This window comes from Phaseolus vulgaris, chromosome 2 (genome assembly GCF_000499845.2).
Source record: "Phaseolus vulgaris cultivar G19833 chromosome 2, P. vulgaris v2.0, whole genome shotgun sequence".
Lineage (NCBI taxonomy): Eukaryota > Viridiplantae > Streptophyta > Magnoliopsida > Fabales > Fabaceae > Phaseolus > Phaseolus vulgaris.
Window position 1 is genome coordinate 4223950 of NC_023758.2, and position 19953 is coordinate 4243902.

Genomic DNA, 19953 nt, shown 5'->3' on the forward strand with positions numbered 1-19953 from the left:
CTAAGTTTCTTTATATTAAACTGAATATTAATTGAGCTTAGTTAAGTCATAAAAGTAGTCAATAACAAGTCTTCTCACACTCCATATTAATATTCTAAAAGTTCAAACTAGTTTATTTGACTCATTTTCAAACAAAAGCATTCAATATATTTATAATATATTAGTCAACAATTGGATAACACATACTAAACTTTTTTATAATAAACTTATTAATAGACACAATAATATTGATGTTAAACATATCAGTAATTTCACAAACAAAATAAAAAATTAATTTAATTTTATATATGAACTTAGTGTAATAAAATAATATAATATAAATATTGAAATCTTAATACAAAAGAAAATAATTTATCAATAAAAAGTGAATTTTTTATCTTTAAGAGCACATAAGGTGCAATCATTTTTATCAACGTTGACTCAAATTAAGCATTGCTTACAGAATTTTGTTATTTAAAACATCATTTTGCTACTAGATCGTTATGGTACAGAATAAGATAAATTAATGAAAAAATATTAATAGTGTATTAAAGGTGAGACAAAATTAAATTAAAAGTTGACTTTAACAACACTGTCATTAAAGTAAACTTGTGTAGTTTAAATCTATTTAATATTGAAAGATCCACAAATTAATGTAAATAACTTATGTAAAGACAAATATAGTATGAGTGTTCTAGTAGAATCATGTTCAAAAATGAAAGTCTAACCTTTATTTATAAATAATTTTTTTAATTAGTTTAAGCATGCTATCTTTAACAAATGAAGTTAAATTGGGTTAGACTTTCTAGAAGTTAGGTCATAGGTAAAACAAAAAGTTGTGGAAAGAGAGTTTAAATAGAGTATTTAAAAATATTTTGGAAAGCTTCCTATTAGATACTTTGATTAAAATGGGTAATTAACAATAAGTGACTAAACTAATAAAAAAAAATAAACATTTAGTTTAGACTTTGATAAGTTCTAGTTTATGTGAATATATAAAGTGACTTTCGGCAGAAAAAATAATTTCCCTTTAAAATTAAACAACAAACATATAGCATCTAAGTATATAATAGTAAAATTGTTTTATTAAAAAATATTTAAAAAGTTAGGCTCCTTATTTTAAGACTCTTAGTTTCACATTAATAAATGTTTTACAAATAAAACTCAATATTTATTTATTTATCAAATGCAACAATAAGATATGTGTATTTTCAAAGTTTATGTAAGACGTGTGTTTCAAAAATGAAATGTTGAAAAAATATGGCAAGTGAAATGAAGATGGTCACACTATTAGGAAATGTCATTTAACACCACTACCTAACATGTACCTATTGATGAATTTGTTGAAGGAGTTGAAACAAGATTTTAACTCAATTGCTACATATCAATGTTAGTTAATTCCTCATCCATTGATTTTAATGTTGAATATGAAATTAAAATGGTGTACTTTTTTATATTAACCATTTAATTTAATTGTCACACATTTGTTAATGTCCCCTACTAACACATCATGTTTTGAGTAATGGTTAAATCATAGATTACAGACCAGATGACTGAATGGAAGCCCAATGCCCGATCAAGATCGATCGACACTACCATATACTAAGAAAATTGAAGAAAACAAAGGTTTGTTCATGGTCTCTAAGCTGTTATTTTGGTAAGGTTTGTCGGGGTATAGCTGTGTAAGGCAACACAAATAAGCGTTAACTCCATGGGAAGCAGAGTTCGAACCAACAGGGGAGGCGATCAAGGGAGGTTAAATGACTACACTACCTTCTTCTTCTCGAACTTCCCCCATGGCTATGGAGAGTTGGACATGGTCAAGGTCTTTCAAAGGAGAGCAAGGGTAAAAGAAGTTTTCATATCACGGAGGTTGAACAAATGGGGTAGAAGATTTGGGTTCGTTAGGTTCTTTGAAGTAAGAAATGTGGAACGTCTTGAGAGGGAGTTGGACAGTCTCTTCGTCGGAAACATGAAACTCCATGTAAACGTTCCAAGATATTGAAGGCACCAAATGGACTCTGTTAAGGAGGAGAGGAGGGAGACGAAGGTGAACCATCTGGAAAAACAGAGGGACACAGGGAAACAAAAGGAGATATGGGTAGAGAAGAAATGGAATAGATCTTTTGTAGACGTTGTGAAAGGATATGCAAACCAAGGGAAGTGGAAAAGACCATCAATTAAGTCGCTTTCCCACACTATGCCTTGGATGGTGAATAGCGTTGTTGGGCAGTTTGAGAAGGCTTGGGATGTTGATCAGCTAGGAGAGGAGTTTGTGAAAGGAGGTTTGAACAGAGTCAGTATAAGATACATGGGGGACAGATTAGTGATGTTGACCCCAAAGGAAGGAGAGAAAATGGAGGATATTATCAACTGTAATAAAGTATGGTTTGACAATCTCTTTGTGAGTCTGAAACCGTGGTCGACGTCGCACATGGCGGACCATAAAATTGCTTGGGTACGATGCTATGGATTACCGTTACCTCTCTGGAATGAGGATTGCTTTACAAAGGTTTTAGGAGATATGGCTACGCTGGTATCCATAGACACTTCCACGTTGCTATGGGAGAACCTGGAATACGCAAGGTTGCAAGTCCGGGTGAAGAACCAAAGCTACATCAGACTGGAGAAGAAATTGTGGATTAATGAACAGATTTGGAATATCCTCATTGAAGAAGAACCCCCTGCTTGTCACGAAGGAAGGCACACGCAATCCTGGTATGGTGACTCGTCGGATAGTGTGTCGTCATCAAAGACTTTTATTGAAGAAACGATTTTCTCTTCTAAAAGCTGTGAGGAGGAGGCGAGGTCTGGGTCCAAGGAAGAACTTCGGTCAGAAGGGGAGGAGGACGGTGGCAAGGCGGTGGAAGAAGGTGAGGAAGGTGCACATAAGACAAATTTGTTTTTTAAGATAATTGCTGACAAAGACAGCCCTGACCAGAGTATAGACTGCATATCTTGCATGAAAGAAGATAGAATAGGCCAGGTTGCGTGTCGAGGTGCTGACCTAGATGTCAACCCTGACCAAGGCCGTTCCCTTATCTGCAATAGTTACTCTACCCATGCTGAGCTGGCCAAAGTAGTGGTAGAACTTGAAAGTTTTAACTCACAAGGGACCCCCGCTCTCTATGTGGGCCAAGGAAGGAAGGTGGAGGCCCAATGCCTTGTGGCCCATATTCCTTGTGAAACCCAAATTGGGAAAAAAGACGTTGGACTGTGCACGTTGCAGGAGGCTCCTCGAAGTGAAAATGCAAACGAAAATATCAAATCTATGAGCTGCCGTGGAGGTAAACAGGAGGAGAAGCGTGAGGAGGTTCAAACCGGTGAAAGAGAGGTTAGTGGACTAGGTAATCAAGGGATGGAGATTGAATCTCCTTTGAAGGAAAGGGTGGACGAATGCCACACGGAAGAATTTGACGAAGCTTTAAAGGGTGTTATGGTTGGAGGGTTGAAGCCTATCGCGTTTGGAGAGGAAGGCGCGGCTGCAGGAAGTAACCTTATGCTCTCACCACGTTGGCGCATGATTGAAGGGCTCTCTGAAGTGGGGGCCTCTACTTCAAATCCGAGAAGATCAGTGAGAATTAATGCACGTATTACTAAGGCTGGGGCTTTCTCTAATCATAGACATGGTATGTCTTCAGTGTCCATCTCTGATGGGGATTTCGTCAATTGTAATACTCGAAATTGTGACCCACCAAAGCTTTGGGAGATCGGTAAACAAGCGGGGCTGTACTGTACAAAGGACGAGGATGAGGTGGTTAAGGAATATATGTGCCTAGAGGAGAGAGACTTGGTGTTTTTGCAGAGTTATGAGGAGGGTAAGCAGAAGGATCAATCATGTTAATTGTAAACCTGAATATAAGAGGGGTGGGGGGAAGCACAAAGACTAGATACTTGAGGCATATTATAGCAAAGGAAGGTGCAAAATTCGCGTGTATTCAAGAAACGAAATTGAGAACTTGTACAAATGTAAAATGTTTCTCCCTTTGGGGGGACAACAACGTGGGCTGGGTTCACTATGGTGGAGAAAATGGGAGTGGAAGCTTGTTGACTATGTGGCATAAGGATGCTTTCACCTATGAAAGTCATGAAATGGGGAAGGGGTTCATTGCGGTGGTTGGACAGCACACTAAATCTAGCTGTAGGTGTGTGGTTGTAAATGTTTATTCCGCATGCTTGTTGAGAGAAGATTGATATGTGGGGGAATTTATCTGCTATTAAAGGGGCTTCTTTGGACCCAATTTGGTGCTTCTGTGGAGATTTTAACGCTATTAGAAAGCGAGGAGAAAGGAAAGGAACAAGTGTACGGGACAACGATACAAGCGAGATGGGAAGTTTTAATAACTTCATTGAATCTAATATGTTGATTGAACTACCAATTGTAGGCAAAAAATACACTTGGTTTAGTTCAAACAGGAAGGCAATGAGCAGGTTAGACAGAGTGTTAGTCTCTAAAGAATGGTTGCAGGAATGGCCAATGGGTAAGCAGTATGTGCAACGTAGAGAGGTTTCTGATCACTGTGCGATAGTGGTGAAGTCTTTGGTTAAGGATTGGGGACCTAAACCCTTTCGGACCATTGATGCGTGGTTTATGGAGAAGGGATTCTTAACGATGGTGAAGGATTGGTGGACCTCTTACCCCGTTCAGGGGAATGCTTTTATAGTGTTTAAAGAGAAACTGAAATGTTTAAAGGGAGACTTGAAGATTTGGAATAGGGATAGTTTCGGTAACATGGAGTCTTCTAAGAAGAAGATTTTGGAGGAGCTTGAGGCTCTTGATTGCCAGGCATGTAGTGGAGTTTTAGACGTTAGCGAGAATTTGCAGAGGTTGGGCTTGTTGAGTCGTCTAAAGGAAACCGATAGGAGGATAGAATCCTTATTGAGCCAAAAAGCTAGAACCAATTGGCTTAAGTATGGGGACTCTTGCACTAGATTCTATCATTCCTCTCTAAGGTGGAGACGCCTTAGAAACGAAGTTAAAGGTGTGGAGGTGGGAGGTCAATGGTGTGAAGAACCCTGTACAGTTCGGTTGGAAGCGAAGAAGCTCTTTGAATCTAGATTTACAGCAACGAAAGACTTTGGTGTAAGACTAGATGCGGTTGAGTTTGAATCCCTAACCTGGGAAGACAGCATGAGCCTTCTAAAAGTGTTCTATGAGGAAGAAGTAAGGGATGCCGTGTGGCAATGTGAAGGTTCTAAGAGCCCAGGACCTGACGGTTTTAACTTCAATTTCATTAAGAAAAGCTGGGACTTTGTAAAAGAGGAGGTTATGGCAATTATGAATCTCTTCCATGCTACAGGTGCTTTACCGAAGGGATGCAACGCATCCTTCATTGCTTTGGTCCCGAAGATTAGGGACCCTATCAAACTGGAGCAATATCGACCTATTTCGTTAGTAGGGGCTATGTACAAAATCATCTCTAAGGTGTTGGCTGGCAGAATCAGGAACGTCATCTCCTCAATAGTCGATGATAGCCAATCAGCTTTTGTAAAGAACAGAGGGATACTTGACAGTGTGCTAATGGCCAATGAAGTAGTAGAGGATATAAGGAGGGGTGGGGGGAGTGGCTTGTGTCTGAAGGTGGATTTTGAGAAAGCTTATGATTCGGTAAGATGGGAATTTCTCTATGACATGCTCCAAAGGTTGGGGTTTCAAAATAAGTGGATTAGCTGGATCAGAGGATGCATGGAAAGTTCCACCGTTTCAGTGCTTGTAAACAGGAGCCCAACGGAGGAATTTAAACCTTCCAGAGGGCTGAGGCAGGGCGATCCTCTTGCCTCCTTCCTGTTCATATTGGTAGTAGAAGGCTTGGCAGGTCTAGTAAGACAAGCTACTAAGGCGAATCTACTCTCTGGCCTTAAGATTGGGAGGAAGAAGGTTGAGTTGAGTATCCTGCAGTTCACAGATGACACCATGTTCTTCTGTGAGGATTCCTACACCAATGTGGTGACGTTGAAGGCAATACTAAGGGGTTTTGAGTTAGCTTCAGGTCTGAAGATAAACTTTCACAAGTCAAAACTAGCAGGCATCAATGTCCAAAGAAACAACTTAGATTGCTATGCCAAGACCCTCAACTGTGCTCAAATGGGGATACCTTTCAAATATTTGGGCCTTGAAGTAGGAGGGAATCCTAGGACAAGCAAGTTTTGGGAGCCTGTGCTAAACAAGTTAAAAGACCGACTCAATGTGTGGAAGGGTAGATTCCTATCCATGGCAGGGAGGGTGTGCTTAATCAAATCGGTTCTCACCTCTGTCTCGCTTTACTACCTATCTATGTATAAAGCACCGGCGTCGATCTGCAAGAGTATCACCAGAATCCAAAGGAGATTTCTCTGGGGTTGGGGGAAGGAGAAGACGTCTATCTCTTGGGTAAGCTGGGAAGTTGTGTGCAAAAATAGAGAGGAGGGTGGTCTGGGTGTGAGAGAGATTCGGAAGTTCAATGCAGCTCTTCTGGCTAAATGGAGGTGGAGATACATTTCGGAGGAGAAAGGGAGATGGAAGGAACTGCTAGATTCGAAGTATGGCTCGGAAGTGCAGATTCCGGTCAAACTTCAATCATGGTGGTGGAGAGACTTACACAAAGTCTGTAGGGAGGGTGAAGGTGAAAGGTGGTTTCATAAAGAAATTGGATGGAAATTAGGATGTGGAGATAAAATTAGGTTCTGGGAGGATGTGTGGATTGGTAACTGTAATCTCAAAACTTTGTTCCCCAGATTATACTTGTTGTCTTTAAACCAGGGGCACAAGGTGGGAGAGGTAGGTGTGTGGGAAGAGTCGGGTTGGTGCTGGCGGTTAAGGTGGAGACGGGAAAGATTTGAGTGGGAATCCGCTCTAGTACAAGAACTTGAAGTGCTCATAACCACGACAACCATTCTTAAAGAAGAGAAGGACGTCCAGGTATGGGGGAACGAGGAGAAAGGGTGCTTCTCAGTCAATAATGCTTACGTGTGTCTATCAAAACAAGGAAGAGGGCCTCAACATGATGTCTTTAAGTCGCTGAGGGAAGCTAAGGCGTTCCCAAGTGCGGTGACTGTAGCGTGGAGAATTATGATGGATAGACTTCCTACTAGAATATGTTTGAGAAGGAGAGGGGTGTTGATGGAAACAACCTTATGTGCTCTTTGCCAGACAAAGGATGAATCGTGTCAACATCTTTTTTTGGATTGTAAATATGCTAATCAAGTGTGGTCCATGTGCTTCAAGTGGATTGGAATGTTGTTTGTTCAACACAATGATATAATGACGCACTTCGAGAGCTTCAACCTGTTTCAGGTTAGTCATAATCAAAACCTGGTTTGGAAAGGGGTTTGGGCAGCGGTAGTCAGGTGTATTTGGGATCAGAGGAACTTGGTAGTTTTCAAACAAGGCGTTGTAGATGCAGAAGAAATTTTTCAGCAAGCACAAATTAAATCTTGGCAATGGCTGAAACATAAGACAAGTTCCTTTAACTACTCCTTAGTGGATTGGGTCCTGAATCCAATGTGCTGCATAAAAAGCTACAAATAACTAGATCTTGGTGACATGCTCGGTGGAGGAAAGGAGGAGATGTTGCTAGCGTGGGAATAAGGCATTGGTAGTGTGCTGGTTGCAGGGTTTAGAGGTTGCTGACTAAAGGTTTTAGTTTCCATTGGTCTTGTCCTGTTCTGTAGGTACCGACTGAACTGGCCAGCTTAGTTTCTCAGACAGATCGGTGGTGAATTGCCCCTGTCATGCTCATTGGATTGGAAGCTGTTGTCACAGTCATACTTGCGGGATGGTGCTTTTAATTCTCCTATGGAAGGTTGCAATGCAGCTGGCTACAGTGGGCGAACCTGAGCAAAGGAGTACCTCAGGGTTCTCCTTGGAAGGGTGAGGTCTATTGTTTGGTGTAAGTAGCGGAAGGCAAGGGTTCTGACTCTAGAGCATCTGAAGGACTGTTATGTGGAAGGAGTTAAGGAGGGGTAAGTAGTACCCTAAGAAGCTATGGTTAAGTGCAAGAATCAAATTGCCTAAAGTGTAAAGTGGTATGGTGAAATCAACATGGTTGCGTGGTAGACATGATGTGGCACGGTCTAAGGGAGCCTTATAGCAGAAACTAACTGGTTTTTACTGGTTTGGGGACTTAGGCCAACCGTCCAATTGGGACGATCTTCCATCAACTGCAATACCAAAGGACTTGGACCTGGAGCAATAGATCAGACCCAATTACTATAAAGGTGAGCAGGTGCATCTGTGACCTAGGGGTTGCAGCTGTGGTTACATGAGCTATAGAATGGGTTGGAGGTGTGTAGTTGGGCTTATACATGGTTGACATATAGTGCTCTAGGTGCATATGGCTCTGCAGAAGCAATTTTTAATCAGGACTTATCAAGCCTAGATGGTTGAGCTTGTGGGAACCTGATACTTGCATCTGTATTTTAAGCTTGTAAAGGGTTGGGGTACCCCTTAAGTATCCCAATTTAATTTTCATTAATTCATTGCTGATAAAAAAAAATATACTAAGAAAATTAATAAGGTTAATCAACAATTAAACACTAGGTAATATATTTCTAATTACAATCCATGTCCTTAATCCGATCCATTGACACAAAACTCATGATAATCATATAAATACACAGATTCCAAGAATCATGTACGTTATTATTATACACTGAATACACCAAGTGCTGACTACCGAAATCTCACTTGAGTGTCGGAGTACCTTTTGCAGGCACCATCCGAGCTTGAGTTCACAAGGACGAGAGAAGGCAAAACGAGTACTAAGAGTTCACACAGAGGGGGGAGAAACCGACCGAGAAAAAAGAACAATTATTCGGTTTGAACCACGTTCGACAACAAACTCATTTATCTAAAAAATATCAACATATAAACACTACTTAAGTGATGTAAGTTTCTCTTTGGTCGTTAATTTCATTATTCATATCTATTATTATATATATATATATATATATATATTACTACCAAGTTCTTCTAGAACATTGCACCTAAGTGTCTGCATTTCAATCACTTCATTAAAAGTAATTACCATAACCATTTTCACAATAAAAATAAAGTTACAAAAAAAATATTATAACAGAAGTAAAATTGTAAGAAGAATATGTATATTAGTATAGATGCCTGACATGAAAAATGTGGAGTTTAATTGCAGAAAGTAAAAAAGTAGAAGATAAAAAGCTATAGTGAAATACAATTGTTAATTGATGCACAGTGCACACCAAATTCTACAAATATGGCAGAAATTGACCACAAGCCGAATACAAGGAGCTCGAATTGGAATGCAAAAGACATAATTCTTGCTTCCCATAATTACTCATTAAATACAGACAAGTCATATTAAACACATGCTACCAATATGTGTAAAAAAGGGAGTCAAAAACACCATAAAAAATCTATGTAAAAAATTTGCTCACAGTACAGTTGCTTATGTCATATGATGATTGCTGAATTGCTACGGACATTGGTGGCACAAAGGAATTGAGCAGAAACCACTCTACCACATTCAGCTATATATACAATAGGAACCGCACAATCGTCTAATGCAACTCAAAGTATTTGCTTCTGTTGAAAAACCGCTGTATATTAACTCCCAGTAATTTTTTTACCTATTCGGCTAAATGCAACAGGTCTGGCGCCAGATGCAGTTGAATACTTTCGGCAGACGAAACATTCACATACAATGAAGTTAGCTAATTTTAACCTTGAAAATCACCCATAAATGACAAGGGACCAAACAATATTTCCTTCAAAACCAACGGAACGAATTCATAATACCCTGATCCAACACGATGTAGAAGCTTCAAAAGCCTTGAAAATTGACTTGCACACAAGCAATGAAGCTCCGAAAAGAAAACTAGCTTATGATAACATGTGGTGCAGTACAGGACTCAGTCATTCTGCTAGACCAGAACTGTCTCAGAACTAACGCCAGAAGCATTTACAGCACTTACATCCTTCTCATTTTCACATCCAATTTCATTTTTGGAATCAGATTCTACCTGCAACAAACTCTTATCAGCAAGTTTGAGAGCAGATCTGGAGTCATCTATATTTTGATCATCCCCCTTTCTAGTATTCTCTTCCGGTAAATTACTTGAAGGAACGGCTTCAAGAGAGTCATTCATACAAACCTCTTTAGTAGGTGAAGTATTGCCTGCCTTTTGAGAACCCAACACTGGATTAATGTCAAGCTCTGACGAATCACAATTCATAGCAGTGAATGAGTGACATTTCTTGTCAAGGTTTTCTGGTGAACATGGATCAGAAGAAGTTTCCTTAACCAAAGTTTGAACGTTTGGAATATCTTCTGAGTGACTACTCTCAGAATTGTCATTAGGAGAAATGGACTGACATTTCGAAGGAGAACTTAATTTATCAACAGGAGCAGCAGGCACCACTTTATTCTTCATTTCTAGTGCACTGTGACTAGTTCTAGAATGAGAAATACATTTATCTGAAACTGAATCAGACACCATTTCCTCGGAATCAGATTTGGAACAGAGAGTCCCCTCAACCAAAATATGGTTGTTTAGTTCTTCAGAAGCATCACTGCATTCATCATTCGTCTCATTAGCAGGATTTGAACTAACATCATCACTTCCATGAGCATCTTGTGGAGTTAAAGAACCCATATCTGACCGATTTTCCATTTTCATAGGGGTAAAATCATTGCCTCCATTTCCCATTTTCTCAGAACCTGTCAGGAAAAAAAAGTAAAACTTATGTAAAGGGAAAAGTAACTTCAGAATTTTTTTTATAAAAAAACAGCATAAACAGATGCAGTTTTATTACCCTCACGTTTTCCTTGTTCAACTAACAGCTTCTGTAACATATCTATACCAGGGAAGACCATCATATTAAGTGACTTCATTTCTTGCCTGAGTGAATTGTCTAGATGTGTGAAGCCAAAAATCGTTGTCCATGTATGTGTGAGTTCAGCAATTGCAGGAATAACTAGTTTTTCAACTTTGAGAGAGCAAAGGGCCTTTTGATCAAGGAGGAACAAATGAGATAAGAATGAGTCAACGTCAATAAAAGATGCATGCAAAAAGGTCCAACCAAAATTTTAAACAGATTTTAGGTGCAAGGAAATCACAAAGAACCATAGCTTAAAGGTTTACCGATTCAATGGCAGAAAAGAGCCGGCGGCACATCCCCTGGCACCTATATACATGGCGAGTTCCAATGAATGGCATCTCTGCTATCTTAGTTCCATGCAACCTAAGACATGAAAGTAAATATTTACATGTATACTCCCAAACTAACATAAATATACAGCAACATAGATATAAGTTATGAGAGTGAGAGATCAAGAAAACAGCCATGGCCTTCTACCATCCTTTTAGGCTAAAAGATCAGTAAAACTGAATGTTACTTTCAAGAAGGTTAGAAACAAGAGCAAGTGGCTGCCCAATGCCACTCATGCTTTACTTGTTACAAAGTGATATGGCATTGTTGTATAAAAGCCATAGGATTAGGGCACTGCCAAACTTATGAATCCTTTCTCCTCACCATTGCCACATTGGTAATTTCTTACTCATTTTAACAGACTAGTGTATGAAAAAGAGAAGCTCTCTCTTAAGTAGTCACACTAGTGTATCATAGTTAGCAAATTCAAAAGACTAGTCATATAAAAAAGAAAAGCTCTCTTTAAAGCAATTGAAGTAAGCCAATCCATACTTTACATTATAATGAATTTCATTCTACATGATCACAAAAAATTCTCTAAGTAACTACAATGTTATATTTTTTCGTTGTCAAGTGTCAACCACTCATCTTCCTTAGTTCCCCTCATTTTTCTATGGTAGATCTGTAATTGGGTAGACTTTTCAATCAATTGCAACTGAAAATCCTTTCACTATCCCAAAGTCTACTATATCTGCAGTTTTCCCTCTTGAAAAAAAAGCTCAAATATCAAGTAAATGAGTCCACAGGGCAAAGTCTGAGTCTTAGTACCTGATAGATGCTGCAGCAATTATTTCATCCCCTCTTTCCAAAATAGCAGCATAAAATCCACCATAGCTCAACCGGCTAAAGTTTGATCTGAAATGAAAAATAGACAGAGAAAAACAGTTAGGCTAGAAATATCTAACGGAAAACAAAAATATACAGAGAGAGTAACTTTGATCTATTAATTTAATGTTCTTCAAGCACAATGTCGAGGTGCATGACAATACCATGATATTAACACCCGAAGCTACCATTGTTGCTTGAAAAACTGTACCCTAAACCCTAATTTTACATCTTAAAAAAACTTTCAAATTTTTTGTAGTTTCCAGTATTTTTTTCTTCTAAACTTAATTTTTTGATATTTCAACTCTACCATAAACCCAAAAAGATCTGAACTAAAAATAATATTTTGATGGTTTTATGTTGACGAAAATCAACAAGGGGGTCACAAATTTGCTTGATTTTTAAAATAAAAGACTTAATTAGCTTGGAAAAAAAACATTTGGAGACCAAAACCACACATAACTCAAATTAGAGGAACCAAGAGTGCAAATATGCAATTAAGCCTAAATTAATCGTCTCATTTCCTACCAGTTTAAATTATCAAGCAGTCAACATCATGTGCAAAGTCAGACAGTATTAAAAGTTAAAACAACAAAAAGGAACACATAGGTATGATGGTTTACTCTAGAGCTCACCCAGTATTATATAAAACGTTACGGATTAAATTGATCCCACTCCTCCGATCAACAACAGGTAAAAAGCATTCATCCATCACAGCCAGTCCAATAGCCAACTTTGAATTGCATTCAACTCTCTGGGTAATTCCCCTGCAAGCTGCCTCTGAGTCTTCATCTGTTCTATGAATGAGAGACCATGAAAAACCCGCTTCTAGTTCATGCTTGGTACCAAGGTATTTCTTCAAGTGTTCAGAAATCTGTAAAAGTACAATATAACAATAATACTAACGAGTCAGAATCTGGCCTTACCATAGCAGCAATACAAAAGTTCACTTCTAATTTTACTCTTCCTTGGAAAATTACCATTCTAAGAAACAATTAAAATACACAATCCTCCAAAAAGAAAGTTACTCAGAGTCGTGAAAGAAACACAAATTGCATAGACTAGTGCAAAAGCATAAGTGGTACTCATGGATGCGTAATTATACAGTATAAAATTGTTAGAAATAAATATATGTTTTTCATGTTATACTTCAGAACTTGGAAAACCAGAAACAACTGTAAGAGGTACCTCTTTACACTCTTTCCCACAAAAAGAAAGGCTTGAAGTATTCAAGCTATTAGGATTGGTATCCATCTCCTCAGAGCAAGAGTCATGATCTATGCAAATGAAAAGAATAACTTAAATGAAGTCAAAGGAAAAAAAAAATAAGGGATATAAACATATTGAAGAAACATCAAATATAAATGAGTCAAAGTGAATACATTTCTTCTCACATAAGTTGCATGTCCGTAGGACATACACAGATGCATCATCTTTTTCAGATGTCCTAGTAGCTATGCCACAAAATTTACAGGTGCAATTTGTACAATGCCATTCACCAGCAGGAAGCATCTGCAACAACATAAATGGATTACTAATGAAGAAAACCATCCTCCTATAATTATTAGCAAATAATCATGTTACTAAAATAAGGTACAGCGTGCAATTGCACCAAGTCAATAACACCTCTGTCAAAGTGTCAATAATTGATTATTATAGTTTTTGTGTAGAAGAACACTGACTATACCGTGTGAAAACCAATACAAAATGCCTACTAGATATAAAAGAAGTTAGTCCTGTGGAGTTATTGACTTAGTTATAAAAACTATTCTACGGGTAGGCATTCAGCAGGCACAAATTTTGTCTAAAGATACAACTTTTTGTCATTCCCCAACAGACATGAGGCAAAAACATAATAACAAGAAATCTTCAGTCCCTTTGACGTCATAGCAAAAAAGCTACCAACAAATAGAAATTATTGTCCCACTTCCACCACCCCAAACAAAAATTAGACAAACCAAATGGCATCAGAAAGGGGCATCATAAATTTAATATGCTACTGTTCACTAAGAGACTATGCAAGACAATTCAGAGAACAAATATGAACTATGTTGAGAAGTGAGAACCATAACAACACATATGGAGAATAAAATATGCACACATACTTGAATATCCAAGCAACTCTGATGAAATGTTGATGGACAACCATCACAACAGATTAAATCCCCTCCATCTCCACATATACCACATGTATCATCGTTTGGATCATTGCCATCAATATCCACTGAATGGAAACCAATTTTTTCAGAATGCTCTTGTCTGTTCCATGCATCTATTTGGCATTGTAGAAGAGAAACACCAGATTCCAAATATATATTTTGATATGGCTGTGGCAATTTGCTTCCTGCATGAAGTTCAAACTTTGAAACTGTAAGGATCTTACTGCAGCAGCCACAATGAATGCCATCTCTTGTGATCCACCCCTCCAGAAGGACTTTTTTCCGTCTGCGGTACTGAACCTTTTGACTTAACTCTACAGTTCCAGAGTCAATTAACCAGGCAAGAACTGTCCTTTTCCCCACATATGGGACAAAGCCATCAGATTCTGAATTTGATCCTTTATTAGAACTGCGAACTAGCAAGGTACATCTTCCATGTTTTTTACTCTTCCTTCCGTGTATATGAGGATCACCTCCAAATAATGATTTTTCTATTCCATCACTTGAGTGATGGGTAGCATTCTGGATTTTAGTGCGAGCAGTGGTAATGGTATTTTCAGACATTTTACTTTTCATTGACTTACTTCCCTGCTTTATAAAGGAGCTTAACTTCTCCTCATTGCTGTCACTATCTGTGCTATTCATATCACACTTGTTGCTGGCAGATCTCTTTCTTTGCGGCTCTTTTTCATTACGACTTTCACTGTCATATTTTTTCTTCTTCTTTTTCAATTCTTTCTCCATTTTCTTTCTAGTTTTCCTTGTAAGCTGACTGAGCACCTCATCTGCAATAGGAGCAAAAGAAGAACTATCCCCTTTGGCCTTGACCTCCTTAGCATCATCATTCAATTGCTTTTGAAGCGCATCATAGGCCTTGATGATGGACCAATAGGCTGTACCTGCTGGATTAATGTAAACTGCATCCAGGTAGTCTCTGTTCCTTCGAGGTCTATAGTCTATAGTCCAACCTGAAGTCAGCAGCATCTCCCTTATTCGCTCTCGCAGTTTCTGTTTTTCTGTACCACTACCACGCTTGACTTTCCCATCTTTTGTTCCTGCGGTGGGGAGTTTTTCGAGCACAGGTGTCTGCTCATCCTCAGAAATTATTTCTTTTGCAGGCTTATGAGTTTCAGTATTTCTTATTCCCGGATTCAGTGATGCATCACTGTTATCTGAATCCCCTTCATCACCCTTACTGTCTTTGCTTGACAAGGATTTTCTGGATGATACCCGCTTCTTCTCTGGCCTCTTGACTAATCTTGGTTTCTCAACAGGTTTTGTTTCCGTGTATGATGAAGGACGACTTGGAATATTCTTCTTGACAGTCTCTTCAGTCTTTATCCTCTTGGTAGGCTCTTCAGTTTTCAACCTTTGTCTGCTTTCTACAGGCTTGTGATGATCATAATACTGTTCTGATGGCCCACGCACCTTCTTCTTATTAACCATTACCTTCAAAACGCCATTCTTCCCCTGAACCCTGATGGACTCATCTGAATTAAACTTCTCCCTCTGCGAGGATATAGGTACCCGAGTCCCATCCCTGTTCATCTTGAACCTACTGTGATCAACATCATCCACCGGAAACAAGCCACTAGGCCTGTCACCATAGGAGTTCTTTTTCTTATCGAGAACTCGTCCACTTGACCCTGCTTTGAATTCCCTGTCAATGCCACCTCTAGCAGCATGCACTGATCCCATAAACCTTCCTCCTCCATGACCAACTCCATTATCATCTAAATGCCTCCTCCTTGTGTTTTCCACACCCATTCCATCATATTCATCAAAATCATAAACATCCAACTTACTACGCTTCCTTTCCCTCGGGTCCAAACCTTTCTCCGCAGCAATACCTTCCCCACTACCCCTAATTCGTTCCACTCTGTCCCTTTTCCGACTAATTTCACTCCCACCCCGCTCAGAGGCAGCCAAACCATTGCAAACTCGAATAGTCTCAGGACCAAGCCTTCTACCAGGAGGAACCAGCAGCTCGTCGCTTGATCCAGAATCACTCAAGGAAACTTTCATGTTGGCCCTTTTCTTCGATTCATAGAGCTTCCTAGACGAGGAAGCAGTAGCACCCAATCCATCCCCTTTCTTTCGCACAATTAAACAACCCGAGGAGTTCCTGCTCTTCACAACAACCCCAGAACCACCCGATCTCACGCCTGATTCCATCTACCAAAGCCCCTCGCCCAAAATTAGCATCACCCGCAATCAAAACTAAACCCTAATTCCCAGATCTGAAGCTAAACCAATCCTAATTCTTCAAAGCTCCTCCCTCCCCTCGGACCAAAGCAAAATTTCAACGGTTTCTTACCTCGCCGGAAAATCCACGGATTCCGTCCCTCGCCGTAAATTCTGGGACGCGAGTGGGACGCAAGTCCCCGCCGAAACTGATCCGATAGCAACCCACGCCGGAGAGAAATTAACGAAAATTGACGAGAGAAAGAGAGATTATAAGAGATGTTTGGGTTGTGATTTGCATATGCAATGCCTAAGCCAACAAGGATAAAACTCTTTTATCTTGTTCAGAGTGTTGGTTAATTTAGATAATAAATAATACTAAATTTATTATCACTTTTATTATCTTTTTCATATCTAACTATTTTTCATTTAATCAATTAGTGTATCTTAGTTATATCTTTTTTATAAAAAAATTATAAAGGAAAGTATTTTTATCCATGTTAGGAGATAATTAATTTATCTTAATATAGTTTAGATTTAGTAAAAATTTAGTTGATAGAGAGAATAATTTAAAAACAATAAAATCACTTAAATTCATTATTATAGTTCCACTAATGTTCAATTTTGATATTTGTAAAATTTTATTTATAGATTTAGTTCTTTAAAATTCTTAAATTAAGGACTTTAATATACTGTTAATATGCTATCTGTTACTAAAAAAATATAGAAAAGTTAAGATTACTATAGAGACTACAAGTGAATTCAAGAAAAATAATATTAATGTTTAATTAATATATAATAACTACATGAAAATTAAACCACACATATAGTTATTTTGTAGGCTCAATATATTTCATAATATTAATATTAATATTAATATATATATATATATATAGTGTGTGAAATTAATTTTGAGATTCTTTTGTTACTAATGTCTTGAATAGTTAACCTTTGTATTAATTTGCAAACTTGTTCATTCAATTATTTAAGTGTGATAATGAGTGAGTTAGTTTTTTATTTTAATTTATGGAGTATAATTAACTAATAAGCACAATAAATGTTTGAAAAATCTAGTTCCATTTTTAAATATTCAAGAAATATTAATAACTTGCTTTAAATTTGTATTCAAATTCATTAAAAAAAAAAATTAATTGATATATGTTCTTATAGTCTAAATATAATTTAAATACATTTACAACTTTATATTTTTCTATGAATTGCAAAGTAACTAAATATCACCCTAAATTGCACTTATTGTTTGGTTTTCAAATTAATAAAGTTTCATTGTTACATAAACAATGACAACATAATTAAATAATTTTAATTTTACTAAACATTTATAAAACTTGCATTCAAACTTATTTTTATATTTATCTCTATATAATTGAATTATTCTACATTGGTACAACTTCAACACAATGAAAAAAAAAACCAATTATTATATTGGCATGATAAACAAATGCGTAAAATTTAAATAAATAATGGTACACAAACATGAAATTCAATAAATATATTATTAAGCTACAATTAGATATTAGTATATTAATATAATACGATAATACAATATTATTTATTTATTTTAATATAATAAAAAATATATATAATCTGCAATCGATTTTCCATTTGTTATATACAAATTGATTTTTTATTGTATCTGAGATAATATTTTTAAGTTATCATACAAAATATATAATAAAAAATATTGATAGAAAAAATAATAATAAAGAAAAAAGTAAAAAAAAAAAAGACTCCTAAATAAATTTAAAAACTGCAACTATACACATTTTAGTATAATTAAACTGTTTAAAATGTTTGAGTTCAGTATAATTACAACATAATATTAATACAATAAATAATATGTTTAATCATTTTATTTGTATAGAATAAACCAATCATATATACTTATATATAAAAGATTCTCTACTATTATAACTGTTTTTTTAATCTAAATTTGTTATCATTTTATTTTTATTAACATTTATTTTAGATATTTTAATTCTTTTTTATTTTTTAAGTATCTACTAAATAATTAATTATTTTTATAATTAATTGAAAACTATTTTGTTTTTCAAAACTAATATAGTGTCATTAAAAGATTTTAAGAACTAAAGTAGTTTTTTTTTCATATATTTATTTCTTTTAAAATTATAATTTTTTTATAATTTGATTTAGTTATTATCTCTTTTTATCATTTAATTTTTTAACAAAATATAAATTTAAATAAATATGTATTTAAATATTAAATATAAATATACATCAATAATAAAAATAAAAATATGTGAACACACATAAACATTGTATTTCTACTAATATAAAATAAATAAAATAATATATATTTATTTTGGACTAAATTTCCTATTTAGCACCATTTACACTTTTATTTTCCCATCTAGCATCCTTTTGTTTTTATTTCCCTATCTAGCACCCTTTTGTTTTTATTTCCATATCTAGCACTCTTTTATTTTTTATTTCTCTATGTAGCACCATTTCAATTTTTATTTTTTTTTTAATTTTAATCTTGAATGCATTAAAAAATAAGTATTTTTAATGTTTAAAATAGTTAGAAATATAACTAATGAATAAAGATATGAGTTTTTACAAAATAAAAATAAAAAAGTAATAAATTAAAAATGTTTAGTTTAAAATTATTTTTTTAAGAATGAAGAAAATAAGAAATTAAACCCTACAACAACATAAAATTGAATCTATAAACATAAATTAGTATTTATTTTAATTATTATTGGTGATGTAATCATGTTAATTTCAAGTAAAAAATAAAGGACATAATTATAAAAAAACCAAAGTCAATTAGTATTAATTAATAATGGACACACAAATAATATTGAAGTTTCCACCCTAAACGCAAAATCCTAAAATAAAAAACTAATGCAAATGCTACACTTAATTCTTAAAAACGAGAAAAAAAAATGCAAAAATAAATAAATATAGAAAATAAAAAACAAAATAATAAAATAAAAACAAAAATAAATAAAAAATGGCAGAAAAAAATAATAACTAAAAACATAGAAGATATAAAATAAAGGCAAAACAAAATAAGATAAAGATATCAGATATAAAAAAAAATCCAACACAAGATAAAAATAAGAGATTTAAGACGATAATAAATAAGTAGATGTTGATCATAAAAAAAAATGAAAGACGATCATTCATTTAATATTTTCTTTAATAGTACATTAAATATTTTGTGCGAAATGAAACATAATTAATGATGAAAAATTGCACAATCCTGAAATGTTGGGACATATTCTTTGTGTGTGTCATGATGTTTGACAATATGAACATTTTTTTTTCCGATCAAGTTGTTCTCTTAAGTCCATATCAGACATTATTCGACTTGACTTAGGTCTCCCTTTGAGGTTATTTTCATGTCGGAACTTGTGCATAGTATTTAATCAGTATATGCAGACCAATACTCTTCATTTTTTAGTTTCATCAAATAGTCTTTCGTAGTAACATGAAAGACTTCAGATTTTGCATTTAGGATAGACACTTCAATATTATTTGGGTGTTCAATATTAATTAATTCTAATTGACTTTGATTTTTTTATAATTATGTCCTGTATTTTTTACTTGAAATTAACATGATTACATCATCAATAATAATAAAAATAAATACTAATT

The 19953-nt window shown here is 35.7% G+C and overlaps 1 protein-coding gene across 1 annotated transcript; it reads right to left on the reverse strand.

Annotated features, from left to right (window-relative positions):
* Window positions 1-9082: 9082 nt before the first annotated feature.
* Window positions 9083-16655, reverse strand: LOC137810384 (uncharacterized). The gene is made up of 8 exons (XM_068611621.1): window positions 14074-16655; window positions 13351-13480; window positions 13157-13245; window positions 12604-12842; window positions 11912-11998; window positions 11077-11176; window positions 10748-10940; window positions 9083-10652 (listed from the first exon to the last, which is right to left on the reverse strand). Exons 1-8 carry the CDS (start codon window positions 16300-16302, stop codon window positions 9856-9858), a joined length of 3864 nt encoding a protein of 1287 aa, XP_068467722.1. The 5' UTR covers window positions 16303-16655; the 3' UTR covers window positions 9083-9855.
* Between the last annotated feature and the right edge of the window lie 3298 nt (window positions 16656-19953).

Excerpts from the sequence above, each read along its gene's own strand:
- LOC137810384 (XM_068611621.1), bottom strand. The coding sequence starts at position 16,302 with ATGGAATCAGGCGTGAGATCGGGTGGTTCTGGGGTTGTTGTGAAGAGC. Across the intron at positions 13,481-14,073 it reads AGAGTTGCTTGGATATTCAA|ATGCTTCCTGCTGGTGAATG; the intron begins GTATGTGTGCAT and ends ATGTTGTTGCAG. Across the intron at positions 11,177-11,911 it reads ATTGCTGCAGCATCTATCAG|GTTGCATGGAACTAAGATAG; the intron begins GTACTAAGACTC and ends TTCATGTCTTAG.